Source organism: Callospermophilus lateralis, chromosome 4 (assembly GCF_048772815.1).
Source record: "Callospermophilus lateralis isolate mCalLat2 chromosome 4, mCalLat2.hap1, whole genome shotgun sequence".
NCBI classification, from domain to species: Eukaryota; Metazoa; Chordata; class Mammalia; order Rodentia; family Sciuridae; genus Callospermophilus; species Callospermophilus lateralis.
The window spans coordinates 65,936,404-65,959,439 of NC_135308.1; the positions used below are offsets into that span (position 1 = coordinate 65,936,404).

The following is a 23,036-nucleotide window of genomic DNA, read 5'->3' on the forward strand; positions in this document are numbered from 1 at the left end:
CAAGTCTAAAAAATAAAAAAGGGGTGGTTCTGCTTTACATTGCTCATCCTAGGATACAACTAGGGGGCCACAGCTACTTTGTTATTCTCTTAGTTTGAAATACAATCCAGTTACACAGATTATAAGCCTTAGCTTGTGTCAGATAAGCTAACATCCCATTTTCCAAAGGAAGCCACATAGCCTAACCAAAATCCATGTCCTCTGCCTACCATGAGGCCGTGACAAGACTGTATGTAGATGGACAGTACTTTAGAGGAATGGATAATTGAGACCACTAATTTAGTCTACCAGTGAAGCTCAATAGGAAATATGTGATTTGGGGTTTAGGAAAGATTTTTTAATCAGGTTATAGTAGTCACAAATCCTAAAATGAATGCTCAATATGGTCAATTACATTTATATATTTGAGATCATTGAAGAATACCATAATAAAAGGAAAACATAAGATCTCAACTGGGAGATTTGCTTTACACATAATTAATGAAAGAATATATGTCTGGAATATATGTTTATTTATATTTTTATGACTATCAAGTCTACAAAAATAATAAAAACAAACCAATGTCGGTGTTAGATCGTGGGAGGTAGATTTGACTGGGAATTTACAAAAGCAGCAGTCATGCAAATGGTTCAAAACAAAGCATTGTTTGACTTTACTGATTATTATTGAGATGACGTAAGAATTTGGTGAAAGATTGAGAAACTTATAATGAAGAAATCACTGTCTGAACACACACACCAATGTTAATGCTAAAACTGGGACAGGTAGCCATTACATGTCAATTTTATGACGTAATATGAACTACATAGCCTTACCTATGAAATAATGCTATCAAAAAGACAAAAAAAAAATCAAATCCAAATCTGTTTATGTCTTTAGATCTTTTGGTTTACAAAAAACAAGAGAATAGTGTTAGGTCAGTGGGTGGCGGCGACTTGGCGGTGACTTGGTGGCGACTTAGTGGCGACTTAATGGCAACTTAGAACAAAGCAGCCCACGCAGGAAAAGAATATCAATCAGATACCGGAGGAAACGCCTGTCAATAAGCCAGACCTGCTGACTAACGCCTGTCAATCAACAGGCCCCCCCCTGGCCAATCCTGGAGTTCAGCCAATTCCCCTGACCAACTCCAAGGGGGCAAGGGACTCTAAGAACACCTTTTCCTGTCCCAAGCCCTTCCCTTCCTGCTGTAAGCCCCATTAAAGTCCAGTCCTGTCGAGCTTCCATGCGGTTTCTCCTCAGACCCTTCTCCTGTCCCCTCTGTGGGTCTGATGAGTTCCGCCTGGGAGTGATATCTCAATAAAGCCTGTTCAGAGGCCCTTTTAAATCTGCCTCTTTGGTTGCTGCCTGCCCAGCCTGATCTGACAAATAGGAGGAACAAATCAAGTGGCACCCCTCCCAAAAAAAAAAAAAAAACAGTCAACCAGAATATTGTGCATTGAATAGAACAAAAGTGACCCAGTTTTGTCAAAAGAGTTCATGGCATGGGAAATTTAAAATGTAAAGAACTGGGGCATTTGTTCAAGCACCATTTGTTCAAAAGAATATTCTTTCCTCATTGAATTGCCTTGATAGCCTTGTCAAAAATCAGTTGACCCTTAAAAGTTAGGTTTTTTTCCCTGGACTGTGAGTTTTTTTGGTTTTTTGTTGTTGTTGTTTTTTTACATTGATCACCTATTTCATTAAAGCAATATCAGCCATGCAGCTTCTTAGTAAGTTTTGAAGTCAAGAAGTATGAGTCAAAAATAAGAGACCTAGAATAGCAAAAACAATTCTAAACAGGAAGAGTGAATCGGGTGGTATCGATATACCAGACCTTAAACTATACTACAGAGCAGTAGTAACAAAAACAGCATGGTACTGGCACCAAAACAGGCTGGTGGACCAATGGTACAGAATAGAGGACACAGAGACTAACCCACAAAACTACAACTACCTTATATTAGACAAAGGTGCTAAAAGCATGCACTGGAGAAAGGATAGCATCTTCAACATATGGTGCTGGGAAAACTGGAAATCCATATGCAGCAAAATGAAATTGAATCCTTATCTCTCACAATGCACAAAAGTTAACCCAAAATGGATCAAGGATCTAGGAATTAAACCAGAGACTCTGCATCTAATAGAAGAAAAAGTAGGCCCTAATCTTCATCACATGAGGTTAGGTCCCAATTTTCTTAATAAGACACTTATAGCACAAGAATTAAAACCAAGAATCAACAAATAGGATGAATTCAAACTAAAAAGTTTCAAATGTATGATATGTCAAGATCACTGTACTGTCATGTGTAACTCAGCAAAACAAATTAAAAAAAAGAAGTATGAGTCCTGCAATATTTTTTTCCAAGATAATTTTGTCTGTTTTTGAATTTCTTTTATTTCCATGTGAACTCAAGAATCATCTTGCCAATTTCTGCAAACAAACAAAAACAGCTAAGGTTTTTATACAAATCATTTTGAACCTATAGGTCAATTTGCAGAGTATTGCCATCTTAACAAAATTAAGCCTTTTTATCCAGGAACTTGAGTGTCTTTCCATTTATATGTCATCTTTAATTTCTTTCAAGAATGTTTTATAACTTTTTGTATACATATTTTACATTCCTTTTGTTTTTAATTTATACTTACACAGTTCACTATGCCATTTTAAATGGAATTTTTAAAAATTTTATTTGTATTGTTCTGTATGGTCATACAGTTGAATTGGGGTCTGTCCTGATTATAAATGATTCTTAGTAGATTCCTTAGGTTTTTTTCTCTACACAACAACATGTTATCTTCAACTAGAGGAAGTTTTATGCTTTCCTTGCAGTATGGGTAATTTTTTTTTTAATCTTGTTTTAGTTGTTGACGGACCTTTATTTATTTTTATGTGGTGCTGAGGATTGAACCCAATGCCTTACACATGCTAAGCAAGCACTCTACCACTGTGCTACAGCCCCAGCCCAGGATAACTTTTATTCTTTTTGCAAGGCTTAATTTTTCTGTCTCTAGTACAATGTTAAATAGAAGTAGTGAGAGCAAATAGTCTGATTTTGTTCTTGGTCCTTCATTTTAGGGAGTTTCTTCTATTCCTAGTTTTTAAAGTGTTTTATCATAAAAGGATGTTAGGAATTGGTAAATTCTTTCTGTACATTTATTGAAATAACAATATGATTTTTATACTGTATTCTTTAATATGATTTTAAATCAACTTCCATTCTTTGGGTAAGTCCCAATTTTTATATGATACTGTGTTCATGTTTGGGTTTCTGAGTATTTCAGTGAGAATTTTTGTATCTATGTTCATAGAGGTTGTGAATTGCTTTCTTCACTTCTTTCTATAGTCACACCCCCTCCAACATGATATCTTAAGCTGGTTTTGGCACCAATTTTGGTGTCCTTTTACCTTGATCCCTGTTTTTCTTGCTTTCTAGCAAAAGATGTGCAAAGATGATTTGTATGTTTCTAGCCCCAAATCTGGACTCAACCATTTTTCTAAGGAGCCTGTTCAATTTAGTGGTAAACCATAATCTGACTGCCACAGCGGTCAGTAATGCTGGGTTGTCATTGCTTCTCACTTCTGGGTGGTGAGTACATGGGGCTGTTTTGCTCTTGGTTCTAGAATACACACATATGGTAGGTTTTTAAAAAATATTCATGAAAAACAATGTTGGATGAAGTAAGAAAGATTTTATTTATACAGGTTCATAAACTGATAAAAATGAGTAGTGTTTTATTTGGAGATTGTACACATAAAATACATACATGAGGTTAAAAAGAGACACATAAGAGAAAAAGTAACATAAAGTACCTTTCTCAGGAGATTTAGTGGAATACATGCAGTTGGATAACTGCACTTTCAATGCTCCTGGGTAGTGATTATAGTTGTTCTCCCTTATATGTGGGAGATACTTTCTAAGACCTGCCCCTTCCATGGATGCTTAAAACCACAAATAATACTGAATTCTATATGCAATATATTGTTACACATGTGCATGTATACCTATGATAAAATTTAAGAATTGACACAATTAGCAACAAGAACTAAAAATAAAGTAATTCCAACAATGTATAATAATAATTATGTGAATGGACATATACTTTCTTTCAAAATGTCTTATTGTACTTTTCTCCTTTTTTTTTTAAAGGAAGCACTTTACTTCTTTTTGGCATATTTGAATTGTGACTTAATACTTCAGGGCATTATTAAATAAAATAAGGATTACTTGAATACAAACCCTAAAAGTCCAAGGCACTGCATCTGATAACTGATATAATTACTAAATTATTGATAGGCAGGTTGGAGCCACAGAACAAAGAAAGAATTCACATTCCAGGAAGGATAGAGGAGGACAGTATGAGATTTTATCACGTTACTCAGTACAGTGCACAATTTAAAACTTACGAATTGTTTATTTCCGAACTGTGGGTGACTGAAAACTGCCACGGGCAAAATCATCAATAAGGGAGGACTCCTATATGGAGATGTGTGTTTTGTTCTTAATCCTGAAACATATATATATGGAAGACTTTTTAAATGCATGCAGTATTTCACATTGCTCATTTATGAAATTTAAAATTTGTTGTTTACAATATGAAGTGTTATTGAAACATTTTTCCTATATATCATAAGTAGTCTTTAATTTCTGATATTTTTCAAAATAGGTGGAAATTTATTTCTAATCATAATTTTTGAAATTTGTGCTGTTTATAGTTCTCAGTCAGGTATCTATATTAGTTTAAAAAATGAATTTTGACCATTACAATATATACAGAAATCAAGTGTTTTGTTTTTTTGGTGTGTGTGTATCCTTATAACCCTAAAGAAGTAAAAATATTATTCAGTGTACAAAATGCTCTTAACATAGAAAAAATATAAAGAAAAATTAATTAAACTCAATGAAAGGTAAAAAAAATCTCTTTATCCAACCTCTTAAATAAATTATGATATTTTCACATAGTTTAATAGCATAGAATCATGAGAATTTCAGAACTGTATTTATACCTAAAAATATGGATGAATCTCACAGATTTAACACTGAGAAAAATCTGTAAAATGATATGCTTTTTCAATTCTATTTGTACAAAATTAAAGCAAAAATGCAAACTAGTCTAGAGTGTGGAAAAACAGAATAGTGAATACCCTTATCTGGAAAGGTGATATAAGAGTGGTTTCTATAGTACTGATAGTATTCTGTTTATGGATCTGTGTGCTGATTACAAAGATGGGTTCACTCAGAAAATTCTTCAATGAGTACATTTATTGTCTGAGTATTTTTTCTGTATTTATGTTGTACTAAAATAAAAGATTGAACAAAAAAGTTTAGATGCTTGTGTGTATAGAATTGTCATCGTTTTGGGTAGGAAAAGGAGGAATCAACATTATGTATGCCTGCTTGTGTACATGCAAAATATTTCTCCAAGTTATTAAGAAGCTAATATCACTGGTTGCCTGAAATGGTGAAGGATAGAGTGGAAGGGAGACTTTTTGAGATCTGTTTAGGTAAATCCATAGAAGAGGGACACAAATGGTGCTTATCTACTATTGATTTTGTGTTATCATAAGAACTTAACATTTGTACACAATTTTTGATAAGATTTTACATGAGTTAAACTGATAAAATTGAATCAATCTTTTCAGTAGTTCTTACAAGGCAGAGGGAGATATATATTCATATAAAACTTGCAGATGTTATACATACCCAAGGAAATCTGCATGACAGTATATTCCCATGGTAACTTGGACTGTGAGGATCCCATTAGCTGAGGACATCAACTCGATTACTTCTGTAAAATAATGCACGTGCCAAAAAACAAAATATATCTGCTTCTATGAGTATTTAGCAGCTGATTCCAGTCAACAGCAAGATGTGATTAGTTACCAGACATTAATTTCTTGGGGTCAGTGAACAACTCTGGTGTATTATACTGCAGTTTTTTTCTCCAGACAGCGCTTAGTTTCAGTATCACACTAATTAGTTTATGTAGGAGTCAAGCAATGATAAATGCTCTACCTATCCCTATCACAACTTCTGAAAAGATCTGTTGTCACCAAGATTATTTCTTGAAAAGCAGTACCCATGCAGTTGGCTATTTTCTTACCTGGTTGAGGTTATTTTTTGGTGATAACACCTGTTTTCATCAGCATTATTTTTACTTCTGAATTAAAATGACCTTGTTTATTTAAATAATTCTGATTAGGTAAATACCCAGAGTAAGTAGAAAAGTACATATCTTGCTCTCTGAGTTTCTTTTCCATATGATTTAGCATCCCCTCCTCCACCCTTCACGCACACTTGGGTTGTTTTTATTTGTTTTTCAGGTCTGTTTCTATCAAGGTTCCTCCACCTGCTACCCCAGTGTATTTAAAGCATCTGCTGTCCTAGCCATCTGGTTGATAGAACAGTATCAACCAGACAGATACTCCTCTCCTCAGTCCCCTCAGTCTTTCTTTAAAAAAAAAAAAAAAAAAAAAGTCTATTTGCCTGGCGTTACAGTAAGTAGCTGTTTGGTTGAATTCTGACTTTTTTTTTTTTTTTTTAAATGGTGCTGGGGGACAATAGGCTGCTATTTAAAAAACAAAATTCTTAATTGTGTAAACAATAAAAATGATACTTTAGGTGTATAAAAACTATATATATATATAGTTTTTTATATATATACATATACTATATATATAACTATGTGTATGCTGAATCTTTTTAAATTTATGTCCTTTATTTCCTAAAATTCTCCTATCAATATTTATTATTTTCTTTTTGTATCTTTGTGTTTTATTTCCATGGAAATTTCTGGACCATTTTCAAACATTCATATAGGGATTTTCTATAGTAAAGTGTTACTTCTTTTTTTTAGCATTTTTTTAGTTATACAAAACATAATATCTTTTATACATGAACATAATATCTTTATTTTTTTATTTATTTTTTTATGGTGCTGAAGATTGAATCCATTGCCTCATATGGACAAGGCAAGTGCTCTGCCACAGAGCCACAACCCCAGCCCAAAGTGTGATTTCTTGAACTGATGACTTACATATGCACTTTCAAAAAGAAAATTATATATGTACATACCAGAAAAAAATAAATTATTTCTGATCTAAATTAAAAAGAATTATAGAATCAGGAAGTCATTATTGACTATATCTTGATATGTAGGTCTGATCCAGAAAGAGTAGAGAAATTTTTGTGTATTCTTGTGTACCCTCAATTTTATGGGCCCAGTAGTTGCCTATGGTGCAGCTTCGCTGACTCTTAGATGATCAAAATGTTCTCTTTTTCTCCTTTCCATTTTTGTCATAGGTGGAGGAGCTATTGATGGCCATGGAGAAAGTAAAGCAGGAACTAGAGTCCATGAAAGCGAAGCTATCTTCCACTCAGCAGTCTCTGGCAGAAAAGGAAACTCATTTGACCAATCTTCGGGCAGAGAGAAGGAAACACTTAGAGGAAGTTCTAGAGATGAAGTAAGTGTTTATAACCTTGTTCTTTAATTAAGCACATGCTTAGTAGAAATGCTTTTCTTTCTGACTTTCATATTGTATCTTTATTACCCCTACACTTAGCCTAATCATTATGCTAGCTTGCATTCTCATTATATAACAAATTTGGTGACATGTGGCACAAATCCTTTTCAAACAGAATTATTTTGAGGCACTTTTTCAGTGAATTTTAGAGTATTCTCATGTATATGTTTCTGCATCTAATTACCTCTCTGAAATTCCTAAAATCATGGGAAAGTTTATGTAAATTGGTCAGATAATTAGGGAAGAGGGTTATTGGTTCTGAGATCATATGACTACTACTAGAATTTTCTTTTTTTCATGGATTCAAAAGCAGGCCCTTGTATATGCTAGGCAAGCACTCTGCCACCACCATCAATACCAGTACTTGGGGGCTTGGGATGTGGCTCAAGCGGTAGCGCGCTCGCCTGGCATGCGTGTGGCCCGGTTCAATCCTCAGCACCACATACAAAGAAAGATGTTGTGGGGGCTGGGGATGGGCTCAAGCGGTAGGGCGCTCGCCTGGCATGCCTGCGGCCCGGGTTCGATCCTCAGCACCACGTACAAACAAAGATGTTGTATCCGCCGATAACTAAAAAATAAATATTAAAAATTCTCTCTCTTTCTCTCTCTCTCCTCTCTCACTCTATCTTTAAAAAAAAAAAAAAGAAAGAAAGATGTGTCCGCCGAAAACTAAAAAATAAATATTAAAAAATTCTCTCTCTCTCTCTCTCTCTCTCTCTGAAAAAAAAAATACCAGTACTTGGTAATTTTTTTTAATACTTAGTATAAACATTTTGAAAGATATAGAAAAAATAGAGTAGTCTAATGAACCTCTGTTTACCTGTCCTTCAGATTCAACAGTTAACATTTTGCTATACTGGAAGCCAGTATTTTACAAAATGGTCACTTTTAGCAAAAGTTTGCTCTACCTCATTTTCCTATTTGCTCCACATCTGTGGATTCCTGAGACTGTCATTGTTGTGAAGTATATATACATCTTCTACTACATAATAGATGCTTCTTTTTCTCCTCCATGACCTTCTGTTTAGAACACATATCTCTATTAAATATCCAATAATAATCCAATAAATGCCATTTACCATTGATAACCATTTACCATCCTTACCTAAAAACCTATTCCCATTTTAATAAAACCAAGTCTAACATGAGATCTCTTAGTTACCAGTTGTCTGTGTTTTTGTTGTTGTCTGTCTTTGAGGAGGTGTTCTTTTTCCTTTATAAGGCCAGCTGCTTATCTTAGTAAGAAATTTTAAGCACTGGTTCCTCCTCTGCAATATTCCTTTATTTGTATTCTCTCACATTTATGTTCACTTTATTTTTTAATGTTTATTTTTTAGTTATAGATGGACACAGTATCTTTATTTTATTTTTATGTGGTGCCAAGGATCAAACCCATTGCCTCATGCATGCTAGGCGAGCACTATATCTCTGAGCCACAACCACAGCACCTATGTTCACATTCTTTTATTTCCTTCTTTGTATTTTATTTCTTCCTCTCTGGCTAAAATAAATACATGTTTTTCAACCTGACTCATTTAATCTGTCAGCACCTTTTCTTTTCTGCTACTTTGAACTATCAATAAATTTTGAACACCTATATAATAGACAAGGATCTTGCCATAGTAAATAGCTTTGAGTTTTCATGGGACATGACTACTGTGATACAGTGATAGCAACTCAAGGATTGAGGAAGTGAATGTTAAGCTGTTACCTGTGATTTCAGGTTGGAATGGCACAGTGCAAGGTTGAGAGAAGAGTGTTACAGATGATGTGCTTTTGGAAGAAATGAGTAAGTGAAGCCAGAAATAGACAGATGTCCTAGGACAATAGAGATTATGGTTCTGAGTATCACTGTGAGAAAAAATATTACAAGTATACTTGTTAGGAACAAGTTAGTGAAAGAGTAAGTTTTAGATAAGAATTTTGTCACTGTAGGCAAAATTCAAAGCTTAACATTTTGGAGGTAAAGTAGTAGAGATAATTATTTGGCAGTAGAGAGTGAAATCATTAGATGTGAATATGTCTGGGAACCATTCTAGAACATCTTAAGAAACAGAGGTGAGAAAAAAATTGAATCAGATCTCTATGCTTTTAAGAAAATGGAGTCAGGATGGAGATAATGTTGGGGAAAACACGGTATCATTTGTGATATTCCTATGGAGAAACAGGCCTTATTAAAAGCAGCAATATAGGAATTTTGTTCTGTTTTCTCTAAGCACCAACATATGGCTTGTCAGGTCTTTTACCCTCAGTTTAAATAGCTACTTTTATACAGGTAGAGGTATATTTCTCTTTATCATTAGAACTTTGAGATGATATGAAAGAATTTTAAGAATGTTTGAGTAAAAAGAGAATAGTATGTGATTTATTTTTCTATCACAGTACCAAACTTTATTCCTTGCTATCCGAGGTTTTATTTCTAGAAAATAAATACTATGATTGGCAGAATGTTATTGGTATTATGTTGTATGTTATACTCATACAAAAAGCCTTGGGATAATGGAAGGATATAGAGGAATGATAAACAATATAAAAATTAAAAAAAATAAACATTAAATAAAAGTTCTAGAAATACAGTGTTAAAACCTGGATCTGAGGACTATTTTCTTAACTCACCTTCTTCAGTTGCTCAAGATGCCTTAATGTGGCATCTTGATGTTCTTAGGCAGATTTTTCACAAGTTTTGTGTCACGCAGATGGTAACATTTTTTTAAGTTTTTAAAAGATTTTAATTTTACCTTGTTGCTGTTTACTTTCAAATTTTATTAAGGTGTTTGTCCACTAACTTCCATTTAATAAATTACATCAGTACTTTAGGCCTAATTAATTTGTTGAGAAAGTGTTAGCTCTTACCCAGTTTCTATTTGTACTACCTTATAGACATGTGGTTCTACCAGGGGTAGGGAGCATCATTTATTCTCTTCTTTCCATATAGAACAGTAATTTGAAAAATTCCTATACTCTTTTGAAAAAAAAGTATTTTTAAAGTTTAGCTTTCAATATAAAGTAATGATTCATAGAGCCTCTACTAAAAACTCCGCAGTTAAATCTAAGTGTAATTATACTAAAAACACCATAAATGACGTATCATGGGTTCGAAATACAGTAAATTTTCAGTTCCATTTCACTGTGTAGCTGACTGAGGAAATAGTCTTTCCGCTTCTATGTTCTGAACTCCTGCTCTCTGTATTTTGAGCAAATTCTAATCATCTGGCCTGGGCTAAAGGTGCCTCAGTTTCCAAAAATTTGTTCAGAATATGTTCTGTTGTCAGTTTGTAAGGAGGTTTTTACCCTGCAGATAGCATGATTGTATGTCTCTGAGTACTTTTGATACTAAGAAAAACAGAGTTCCAAGCCAGGTGTGGTGGTACATGCCTATAATCCCAGCAACTTAAGGAAACTGAGGCAGGAAGACCATAGGTTCAAAGCCAACTTCAGCAATTTAGTGAGACCCTATCTCAAAATTAAAAAGGGGTGGGGATGTAGAACACCCCAGTGTAATTCCCAATTCTGGGGTAGGGAGTGGAAAGAGAAACAATACTTCCTACAATAAAAGAACCTGAATCTGAGTTCTGTCTCTGCCACTTATTAGTTCCATGGCCTCAGCAAGCTATTTAACCTGTCTGCAAGCATTTAAAACAGCAATAATAGTTCCTACTCCATAAAAGTTTTCTTATAAATTAAACAATAAATTAGTAATATAAAGAATTAAGAACAGAAAGCACTTAATAACTATGCTTTTACTGTAAGTTTTTTTTCCTGCTGATGATTTATATGAAAACAAAATTATTTAAGTAGAGTTTAAGAGGAGAAAGGCAACATCTTTCCTGTGGCTATTGGCAACAACAGATTCTTCACTCTGTAGTCAGTGTAGGACTCATTGTATTTTTAAAGGTTTAAGTTATTTCATTTGAATTATTTAATTATGAAAAGCAAAATAACTTGCTCAGTGTAAGTAGAGAAATTGATAAGTAGAAGAAATATGAAGAAAATGCAACATGCAAAGAGTTTGATAAATGCATATGTATGACTCTGGATCTAGAATAAGAAATAGGCTTCCCTGAGGAAAAGACACTTGACACTGGTGTGAATTTACTTTGTATTCAACCAGTGAATATACTTTGTATAAAATCAGTGAAAATTGTACCCTATATGTGTAATATGAATTGTAATGCATTCTACTGTCGTATATAAATTTTAAAAAATTAATTTAAAAAAAAAAGTTGGCACATTTCTGTAGGGAATTCTTCAGCAAAGCACTAGAATACTCTAGTTTTCTGGAATAATCCTGACCTCATCAAACCAAAGGAAATGGCATAAGTTCTTTTCCATACCTAGCATTTAAGATTGTCATTTTCACGTGTCTGTTTCATTTAAATGGTGGTTATGAGTTTGGAGAGATGTAAGACTGTGCACTTGGTAGTTTGCCAGTGGTTCATTAGAAACATTTGAGTTTGTTAGCCATCCCTGAAGAGAAGGAACATTTATATTGGCAGATTGCACCATGGTTCTTCTTTCCCTTGTGTTGTGGTTTTGTTAGGCATTATTTTTTATTCTACTTTTCTAGTAGCTCTTTTCCCTTAAGAAAGAAAGGGTAAAAGAGAGTGAGAGAAAAATAATAAAATAACAGCTGTAATAAGTTTTAAGTATCAATTGAGGTCATGGGGTTCACTGTTAAAAAATTGTGGATAAGCTGGTTCATTTTTCCATTGCCTTAGCATTCAAACTCCTTTAGTCCTACCCTATATGGGCATGCAGACTAAAGATGAAAAGACAGTTCTGATTTTTGATAAAATTTTTATCAAGCTAAGGATTCCCCCCCACCCCTCGGGAGCCAGTTTGTTCAGGAAAGGGATGGAAGGGTATTTTAGGTTCTTTGAGAATGTAGAGTTGTCCAGTAAGTAGCATCCTGTATCCAGACTACTGGAGCTGTCTCTACCCTGAGCCATTGTGTTCATTAACCACATGTACATGTGCTGCCTCTCTTGTTCACTCTCTGCCTGTGAGCCAGCATTTAATACTCTTTAAAGCAAACAATGAAATGAATTGATAGGAATAAATTAATCACTATGTTGATTGGGAGCTTAAAAATTCAAAAATAGTTACTTAAAAGATAATCTAATCTCGACATATGGGTGAAAATGTAAAACATTAGTATCTCCTGAACTGATCCTATAGACATGTCCAGAAGACTGGTTTTCTCTCTCTCCCTCTAGTTTTTTCCCACGTTTTCTTATTCTGCATTATAGTTGTACATAATGACAGGATTTGTTGTATAATGACATATTTGTACACAGTATGACAATGTAATTTGGTCAGTATCACCCTGTAGCATTTCCCCCTTTCCTCCCTACCTCACTTGGTCCCTTTCTTCTCATGATTTCCCTTTGATATTTTCAGGGGATCCACACCACCTTTATTTTCCTTTTTCCTCTCTAGCTTCTGCATATGAGAGAAAAAATGATCCTTCACTCTTTTGAGTTTGACTAATTTTGCTTAACATAATGGTCTCTATTTCCATCCATTTTCCTGCAAATAACATAATTTCACTTTTCTTTATGGTTGAATAAAATTCTGTTGTATATATGTACCACAATTTCTTTATCCATTTATCCATAAATGGATGTCCAGGCTGGTTCCACAGTTTGACTTTTGTGAATTGTGCTGTTAGAAACATGGGTTATACATGTGTTACCAGTAAGATGACTTTATTTCTTCAGGATAAAAACTGAAAAGTGGTATAGTTGGGTCTTATGGTGGTTTCATGCCTTGTCTTTGAGGAGCCTCCATACTGATGTCCATAGTGGTCATCCTAATTTATAATCTTACTAACAGTGAAAAAGTGTTCCTTTTCCTCCACATCTTTTCCAGCATTTATTATTATTTGTATTCTTGACTGCCATTCTGACTGGAGTGAGCTGAAATCTCAGTGTAGTTTGATTTGCATTTCTCTAATTGCTAATGATGAACATTTTTTCATGTATTTGTTGACCATTTGTATTTCTTCTTTTGAGAAGTGTCTGTTTAATTCATTGTCCTTTTATTAACTGTATTATTTAATTTTTTGGTGTAAGTTTTTTGAGTATTTTATACATTCTAGATATAAATCCTCTCTCAGATAAGTAGTTAGCAAAGCTTTCCACCCATTCTGTAGGTTCTTTCTTCTTATTCCAAATGTTCCCTTTGCTTTGCTAATGATTTTTTAACTTACTTATTTGCATAGGTAGCACTTAAAATATGTTATGCATTTTAGGGTTACATTTTCCACAATAAGCATTAAATACTAGTTTGCTCTCTGCTAACCGTCTGCACCACCTCCCCATCAAAACCAAGTCAACAAACAATGTAAACTCTTCTGTAACAGCAGTTTTAAAATCATAGATTGCACTTGTTCCTGGTTTCCAAGCCTGTGGCATCGCTACATGGGTTGCACAAAAAAATTTCTCAGTTTCTACACTAATAGATGAAAACTGCTGACATTTTAAAATCATGGCAAAGCATTTTACAGTGCCTGCACTTCTAAGAGGACAAAAGAGAAAATAAATATGAACAATAGGTCTTCATGTTTGTTTGTTTGTTTGTTTTAAAAAAAAAAAAAAAGAGGAGGGCTGGGGCTGGGGCTCAGTGGTAGAGCGTTCGCCTGGCAAGTGTGAAGCACTGGGTTCAATCCTCAGCATCACATAAAAATAAAAAATAAAGGTATTGCTCTGCATTAAGAAATGACAAAATCATAGAATTTGGAGGGAAATGGATGGCATTAGAGCAGATTATGCTAAGTGAAGCTAGCCAATCCCTTAAAAACAAATGCCAAATGTCTTCTTTGATATAAGGAGAGTAACTAAGAACAGAGTAGGGACAAAGAGCATGAGAAGAAGATTAACATTAAACAGGGATGAGAGGTGGAAGGGAAAGGGAGAGAGAAGGGAAATTGCATGTAAATGCAAGGAGACCCTCAGGGGTATACAAAATTACATACAAGAGGAAGTGAGGGGAAAGGAGGAAAAATATAAGGGGGAGAAATGAATTACAGTAGAGGGGGTAGAGAGAGAAGAGGAGAGGGGAGGGGGGAGGGGGGATAGTAGAAAAAAAAAGAAAAGAAAGAAAAAAATAAATTAATTAATTAATTAAAAAAAATAAAGGTATTGTGTTCACCTGCAACTACAAAATAAATACATTTAAAAAAAAAAAAAAGGAGGAAGTCCCTTGAGAGGGCATCCAGGGAAGAAGTTAAGGCAACTAACTCAATAATAACAAAGAAGCCAGCACAGTGGCAAGTTCAAAGCCAGCCTCAGCCAAAAAGCAAGGCACTAAGCAACTCAGTGAGACTCTGTCTCTAAATAAAAATACAAAATAGACCTGGGGATATGGCTCAGTGTCGAGTGCCTGAGTTCAATCCCCGGTACCACCCCCTCAAAAAATAAAATAAAAATAAAACAACAATGAAGCAACATATCTTACAATGAATCAATTTCAGGAAGCTGAGCATCATAGTAGACAACAGTGTTATTATAAGGGGCTAATGTTTGCAACCTGAAATATTCACCCAATTTTTCCTAAGCACAAGAAAATGGTATTATTGACCAAAAACAATAAGGAATGATTTTATGTCTGAGGTGATTCTTGATGGACTATCATGTATGTGACCAGATTTCCCTAAAGAAAAGGTACTCTGGCAGACATGATTCAGTGTGGAATTTATGTTATCTTTAATTTACATTTTTAAATTAGATTCTTATTTCAAACACATGTGCCAACCATTGGGAAAGAAAGTTATTGACAATTATATATTCAATTACTTGTCTATAGTTGTGTTAGTCAACTTTCTGTGACTGTAAATATGCCTGAGATAAATAAATAAACTTTACAAAAAAGAAAAGTTTATTTTGGCTTATAGTATTTACAGGTATTAGTCCATCGTCAGTTGGCCCCTTTACTTTTAGACCTGAAGTGAGGCAGCACATCATGACAAGGAGCATGTAGGAATGAAAGAGAAAAAAAGGAAGAGATTAGGATCCCACTGTCCCCTTTGAATGCCCACTCCCAGTGACTTAAAACCTCCCAGTATGCCGTACCTCAAGTTTCCATTGCCTCCAGTAGGCTGAGCCAGGGATAAAGCCTTCAACACATGGGCCTTTGGAGAACATTCAAACTACAGCATCATCTTACTGTTAGGGTTTAGATATCAGGTGTCCCCCAAAAGCTCATGTGTGAGACAATGCAAGAAAGTTCAGAGGTGAAATATTTGGGCTATAAGAATCTTCTCATAATCAGCTCATTAATCCACCTGAATGGATAACTGGTGATATCTAGGTGAGGAGGTGGGTCACTTGGAGCATGCCTTTGGGATTTATATTTTTGTCCCAGGTGAGCAGAACTCTCTTTACTTCCTTGTTACCATGTCCTGGGCTGCTTTCCTCACCACACTCTTCCCCTGTAATGTTCTGCCTCATCTCAGTCCCTGCCTATGGAGTTGGCTGTCAATGGACTGAGACCTCTGAAACTATGAGCAAGAAGATGGTCAGGCTATTTGGGGATATGATAGGTGATCAATACATTATGTTTTAAATAATTAAAAAGAAACTGTATTTTAAATTATTTTCCCCTGATGACCTATAGTATTTCATTTTAAAAATGTTTGTAAGGTTGCTGACATTTTTTAAAAATCCCATTTGGGGATGTATGACGACATAATGTTCTAGCACAACATTATAAATAGTCATGCAAATTATACAAGAGTGACAATTTGGGAGGAAATCCAAAATTGAAATGCATTCTAAGTTACATAATGATGTGCGTACTTTTTGCAAAGCCATACGTATTTATGCTTCCCCCAGAAGCACCCCCCTTTTTGTCATTAGACATGGTAAAGAACTTTTATTGGGATTGGAAGCATTTGTCACAGTGGACTAAAATACTGAGGCTTAAATATGCTATAGCAAATCCACATAAAAATAAAAGTTTCCTACCCTTGAATTGGGTATAGTGGGGAGGGGGGATGTGCCCTACAGAATTGCTATAATCAGAAAGCACTGGCAGGATTGGTGCAAGTTGAAATCATAAAGCATAGTTTAGATCTGTAATCTGTGCCTTGAGTCTTCTTCCCTAGCTTTGGTGAACTTTCCACCCTTAATGTCCAGCTATCTTGCCTACTCAACTTTATCAAATCTGTGCTCCAGACTGCTCCTAACATCTTTATGTCAAGAGAGCTAATAGTTCCTTTGGGGCTCTGAGTTGTTAACAGTGTGGTGGTAGATGTGGTTTCTTAAATACAGTTATTGGAATTCTTTATTACTTCTTGCCCCTAAATTTTGACCATGATGCTCAGCTTCCTACATGATAAGAACATTACAACTCAATGTTTTCCATAAATCTTTTTAGTTGCTTACCTAAATTTGAATTAATACATATAACTCTAAATGTCCTTTGTGTCTCTCTTCCCTTAAGCCTAAAAAGATTACATATTCAGCGTCAAAAAGAAAAAGTCATGCTTCCAAATCACCATTTCATGTAGAAAGCCTCAGATGGCTGGAGTAATCTCCACAAAGCAAGTCAAAAACTGAAACTAAAATTTTCAGATTAAACGCCCCTCCCAAATCCCTTTCTCTTTTAAACTCTTAAAATTCTTTATTAATACAGTCTGTGTGCACAAAAGTCCTCACCTCTGCAGGAATAAAATTGAGGATATCTGTCTTTTTCTCCTGAGGGGAAGGAAGAGTGATTATTGTCCAGCTTTCTTCCATATCCTTTCTGCTCTGCTCTGACTTCCATCTCATTCAGAAATCAAAAGGTTTTTCTAAATTTTAAAATTCTGTTGTCTCATCACACGACTAAACCAGCCAGGGTCACTCCAAGTAAATTTGGAGAATAATTTCAGACACAGAAAGTACCTTTTCTTTGTGTTCAGTGACCATTCCTCAGCCATAGCTCCCACAAGGGGGGCAAGGCAGGCAAGAAAGAGAGCAAGGAGCACCTACTGAACCCTTTTATTGGGGAAAAGCCATTTAAATGAGGCAAGGGGTCAGGTCTAGCTTCAGGGGGTTGTGTCTAGCTTCGTGATACCTTGCTGTCAGCAGGCTGACTGACATCTAAGAAGGCCATGCCCATTTCACGTGCTGGGTGGGGATCATAGGCAGAGGGTGTGAAAAGATGCATACGTTGCCCACCCAAACAGATTGGCATTGTTGATTCAGTTCACTTTGTGTGCTCAATACTCATAGTTCACACACAAACAGCCCATGGCTTGCCACATCTCCACACTCTCATCGCTCAAAGCTAAGGGGCGCTCGGTTCCTATGTGGCAGCTCCTGACATATTCCCCCTTTCTTTGTATGAAAAGGCAATTGGGGAATTATATCTTCCAGTCACTGGATTTTTGGTCTGAGGTTGTCATGATCTACTATTGAAACACAAAAGGAATTAGTAGAAAACATATCATTTCAATAACATACCATATAGAATATTTCAGCATATTTAGGATTAAGGCCATTTAATTAACTGTGGAAGATCTAGGTTATTATTATTACTCTGCCAAACACTCACCAGAAGATTCTTAATCTTTTCCCAATTTTATTGGAAAGCATGTGTTTGACCATAGTAACACAGACATTTTTATTTGGCATGGTATTTAAGCCTTTCCAGAAACTATAGAGCAGAGGGCTCATTCTCATTATTCATTACGTGGCTTCTAGAGCATTTTACTAGTTTAAATCCTTCCATCAGCACTTATGAAGGATCTTGGAAGTAATTTAAGTCAAATTATTAAGAAAATCCATATGTTGTAAGTTTTAAAACATAGCCATAAAGGTTTTAGTTGTAGAAACAATGAATAATATTTAAAGTTATCACTTCAAGAATGATGAGATCAAGAGCTTGCCTAGGTCTGGTTAAAGGCATGCACCTGTTCTAAGGCCTGCTCGTTAACTTCAGCATGCTAGTTGGTAATAGGACAAAGGAACTTGATGAAGGATCAGTGTCCCTTTTCTCTACTATAACTAATGATAAAATTAGGCAAGTTGTACCTTTTATAGGTTACAGAATATGTAATCATCCTTTTTCTCAATTCTCACATTTAAGGAGTCTTTTAGGTCTGTCAGTAAATGTAAATATTCTGAAGGTAGAAGTCAATCATCAAAACATCATTTTGGGTGCCATCTCGCAGAGGATTAAGGTTTCTAGGAGTTACGGCATCCTCATATAATTCTAGGAGACCAGCCTAAAATATATCCGTTATTTCTACACACCTTATGTTGTAATGACAAGACATATGTACAATCTATCCTCTTAGAAAAGATGTCAGTTTCTATTGTAGAATGATTAGGGCAGTAATCCATTGGTGGATATTTTATGTAAATAACTGGCCTGTATAGGGAAATTTCTATTTCAACAATCTTTCTGTTTTGACAATTGCCCAGGTACATAGTCTTAATTTCTAAGAACCAGCATAATTGGTTGGTTTAGGTTTCTCATATGTTGTCTTTTTCTCAAAAGATACTCCCAGACATCCTGTTTACCATAGGATCAACATATAGGTCTAACTGACCATTATAGTCAGTACAATTAATCTAGTTTCATGGGTGGACTTTCCAGTCCTCACTGCAAGGCACATTAGAGGTGGACCTGAGAAATGGGTCCATAGGAGTATAGGAGTTTGTTCATAATTTTTTACTTACCTGACAAGCTGCATGGCTGTAAACTCTGCAGCTGGGAGATTTACCTTCCTGTGTCAGGGTTTACAACCTTTCCATGATGACCAGTTTAAATTCTATCTTTTGATATTTGATGTAACTTACTAAATTACGTTCATCAGCAGTAAGACTCTCAGTATCGCAATTAAGAAAAAAAAATTTTTTTAAGAGAGAGAGAGAGGGAATTTCAATATTTATTTTTCAGGTTTTTTTTTTTTTTTTTTTGGCGTACACAACATCTTTGTTTGTATGTGGTGCTGAGGATCGAACCCGGGCCGCACGCATGCCAGGCGAGCGCGCTACCGCTTGAGCCACATCCCCAGCCCCAAGAAAAATTTTAAAAATATTTTGTAAGATCTATTATGTGCCTGTGGGGTCCTGTTGTACCTCTTTTTGTTATTTAATGAAATTGATTAAAGGCCTAGCATAAGCCATAGCATCATCAGTTTGAGTTATAGATAATAGTACAAGTATTTGAATAATAAGAAAAGAATTACCATCTTTAGTTGGTCCTGAATTTTGACAGAAGTTATTTAAAGGAACCATGGTAAATAGAAACTTAGCCTTTACTAACGTATGATGACTTGATTTTGACTTTAACAGAATTACCAAAAATGAAGAATACAATAAGTTGTATATAAAAATTCATATTTTGAAATTAGCTTTAGATTAACTTAAATAATTATCTTAATTTCGAATGAAGTTAGAGACAGAGTTTTTAAATTAGGAGTAGTGGTCTTTACTAGGGGCATGAAAAAATTATAGACATCTGTCTAAAATAGGAAGTACATATGTTAAATAAGCCTAGAGAGGATGTTTTGAGTTTTGCCATTAATAAAGAACAAAATAGAGAAATGAATAGTCTTTTATCTATGAATCCATGAAAAACTGTCATCATTGTTATCAAACAGTGTTGACCTAAGTAGGGGGAGTTAGTATCTCAAATATTAATGGGTAAAGACAAGTCAACATTGTGGTTTAAAACAGTGATCTAATTTAAAATTTATAGGACACTGAACTTTATCAATGACATTTTGAGGGGTTTATGTCAAAATAATCTTTGTGTATAAAGAAAGCATCCTTAATAACTTTGTTTAAGGTAGAAAAATTAGCTCCAATAACCATGTGTAATCCATGATTTTACTAATTTTAAAAATATCAATGTATGTAGGACATTGTCTCATATTATTAAAGTGGTGAAAAGGTCTATCATGGTAAAAATTTTTATTGAAATAAGCGATCAGCTGTTGATCTGATTTATTTATAGCTATCTATTTAATATTTTAGGGATAACTATTTTTGGTGTCATTTTTCTCAGTGATAAACTGTTGACAAGGGTTTGAAGTAAGGCCCTATTTTAATGTTTAGAGGCTTTCAAAATCTGATTATAACCTAGGAGTAAAATTTTTAACTTGGAAGTTTATTTTTCTTGAGGTAAGATTAGCATTTTAATCTCTTTCTGTCTGTATGTTTGCCTTTCTTTCTTTCTTTCTTTCTTTTTTCCATTTGGGCTCCATTTAACAATGATGTAACATCTAAACTTGGCTAGAATTATGCTAACCTTTGTAAATCCTTGGAATGTCTAGGACTAGCTGGATGATAAACTCATCTTTGAAAATAGGTGGCGCCCCCTATAAGTTTAAGGTGCTGTACTGTCTTTTTGAGTCTCTCTATGAAAATATTAGGATTTTTCTAAAGGCTTACTAAAATTATTTTTTAGGCATTTTGTTTACCTGTTGGATACCAATTTGTCCTGGAAAACTGTCTATGCTCCAGAAAAACTGTCAGGCTTGTACCTATTCTGTGTTACTGGGACATGGTTAAGATAAATCTCCTGTAAAACTGTTTTTAAGATGGCTGTGTATTTTAAAGTTTAGTTAAGTAATAGCATAATATTTCTCTAGATAAAGTTAGACATTTGGCATAAATTTTGAAATATTACACTATATGAATTTGGATCTTTTAAAAAATCTCTCTGAATTTGTTTTGGTTTATATCAAGTCTGAGAGGTTCTTCAATCTTTCTTTCCAGCAAGTAATTTTTTAAAGCCTTCTTTGATGATAGTAGTTGAGGCTAGATATGAAAATGAGAAATCTTTTATTGATTGCTTTAATTTCCTAGTATATAGACTAGTTGATCCATCCTAACAATTTAAAAAGAACCCTCAATCTCTTTCTGAGTGAAGGTCTCAAAATATCTCTGTATCTCAGAATATTATCCTTTAAATAGGTATCTCTTAATTGTCTTTTAGAAAATATGATTAAGGTTACTTCCCAGTTTAGGGAGCAATATACAAGTCTTACAATGTTTCATGGATTATAGGTCCAATCAGAGAATTTATACAATACAAATGAATTTCCAAGAAAGTTTACAGCTTTTATTTTCCAAAACTAATGTATGATTTTAATTTGGAGAGCTCCAGTTCCAATAAACTGCTCTCTCAAATCCCACAAATGTCCAAAAACATAAGTAATATATAAGAATCAACAGTAATTGTTACTGGTATCTTTCAGTCAATCAAATTTTGACACTTAGAAGTGTCAAAATTGGAATTTGTCAGCATTTTAAAATATTTATTGTTTAATCAAGGATGTGAATTTATTCACTAAAATTAATCCTTGTCTTAAACATTAGGAATCAGTAGGTAAATAAAGACCTTTACTTAATGGAAATAAACTTAACATTTTAATAGGTCTTTATCATATCAACATGGACAAAATCTTGGTTCATATTAATATAATACAATCAGGGAAAGTCTGAAATATACTAGAATGAATCAGTTCAACTTATTATAGACATTCCATTTATACATAAATCTGTTTTTCAACTGTTTTAACTTCTATATCATCTATCTAGATAATGATATAAGGATTTCCTTATTTAGGAAAGTTCTTTTATCATTATAATATAAAGATCTTTTTTTACCCAAAGATGATTTCTTTCTTTTCTTAGGACGTCCAATGTGTGATTCCTCTCTGTGGAAGTATTTTCTTCTCCTATTAGAGTTTTTCTTGGTTATACTTTGGAACAATTTCTGTAAATCTTAGAATCTATACAGATTATTGTACCTTGATAATGTTACAATGAAAATATAATTAAAGCCCTTAGACATTTTTGTTGACAGAATCATATCTGTTTATCATCTTAGAAAAGAATTAGAAGTCACTTGATGGTTGTATTATCTCTTGAATGCAAATTTTTTTATACTAAAATACATTTATCTTAAATATTTTCAAGTATAAAAGACAGAATATCAGATAAATGCATAATTTTTATACATATAAGAAATATAAATTATGTGTTTTCTGTTGAAGGAAAACGATTAGAAGCAAATATATACATATTAATTACACAAATATACATGTTAATTATTTTATGAACTACTGATTATAGATTATTTAAGTAACTGGAAAAATATGCACTAAGAATAAAGGTATAGCTATGATTTTGTCAACCTTATGAAATCACATGGTTCTTAAAACATTTGGATCCATTCCAACTTACTTTTAACTATGGGTACACCCTTTATGTAGTTAAAATGAGATCCCAGTGTATACTTTTTTTTTTTGTATTCATATGGTTAGAAATGAAAATAAGTATTTTTTTTTTGGTCATCACGGGAGCATGTAAGAAATTTGTCTCAGGTTTCTGGCTTTTGTTCCTGTGATGAAGAAAATGCATCCTTATAACCTCCAAAAATAAAATATAAGCAAGCATATGTATCTCTTAAAATTATTATATTACCTCTGCAGTTTTTCTTAATAATAGAGCTATTTAAAAAAAATGGGTTGTTTAGCGTTGAGAATAAGTCAAGCTCAAGGCTGTAATGTAGGTGCCTGTTGAACCA

General features: G+C 34.1%; 1 protein-coding gene across 8 annotated transcripts in view; it reads left to right on the forward strand.

Moving 5' to 3' along the window:
* The window catches only part of Erc1 (ELKS/RAB6-interacting/CAST family member 1), a 532,578-nt gene that overhangs the window by 305,340 nt on the left and 204,202 nt on the right, over positions 1 to 23,036 (forward strand). For all 8 annotated transcript variants that reach the window (XM_076854010.1, XM_076854009.1, XM_076854013.1 and 5 more), the window contains one exon: positions 7,285 to 7,445. In XM_076854010.1, coding sequence (XP_076710125.1) covers positions 7,285 to 7,445 — 161 coding nt within the window. The remainder of the gene's footprint in view (positions 1 to 7,284; positions 7,446 to 23,036) is intronic.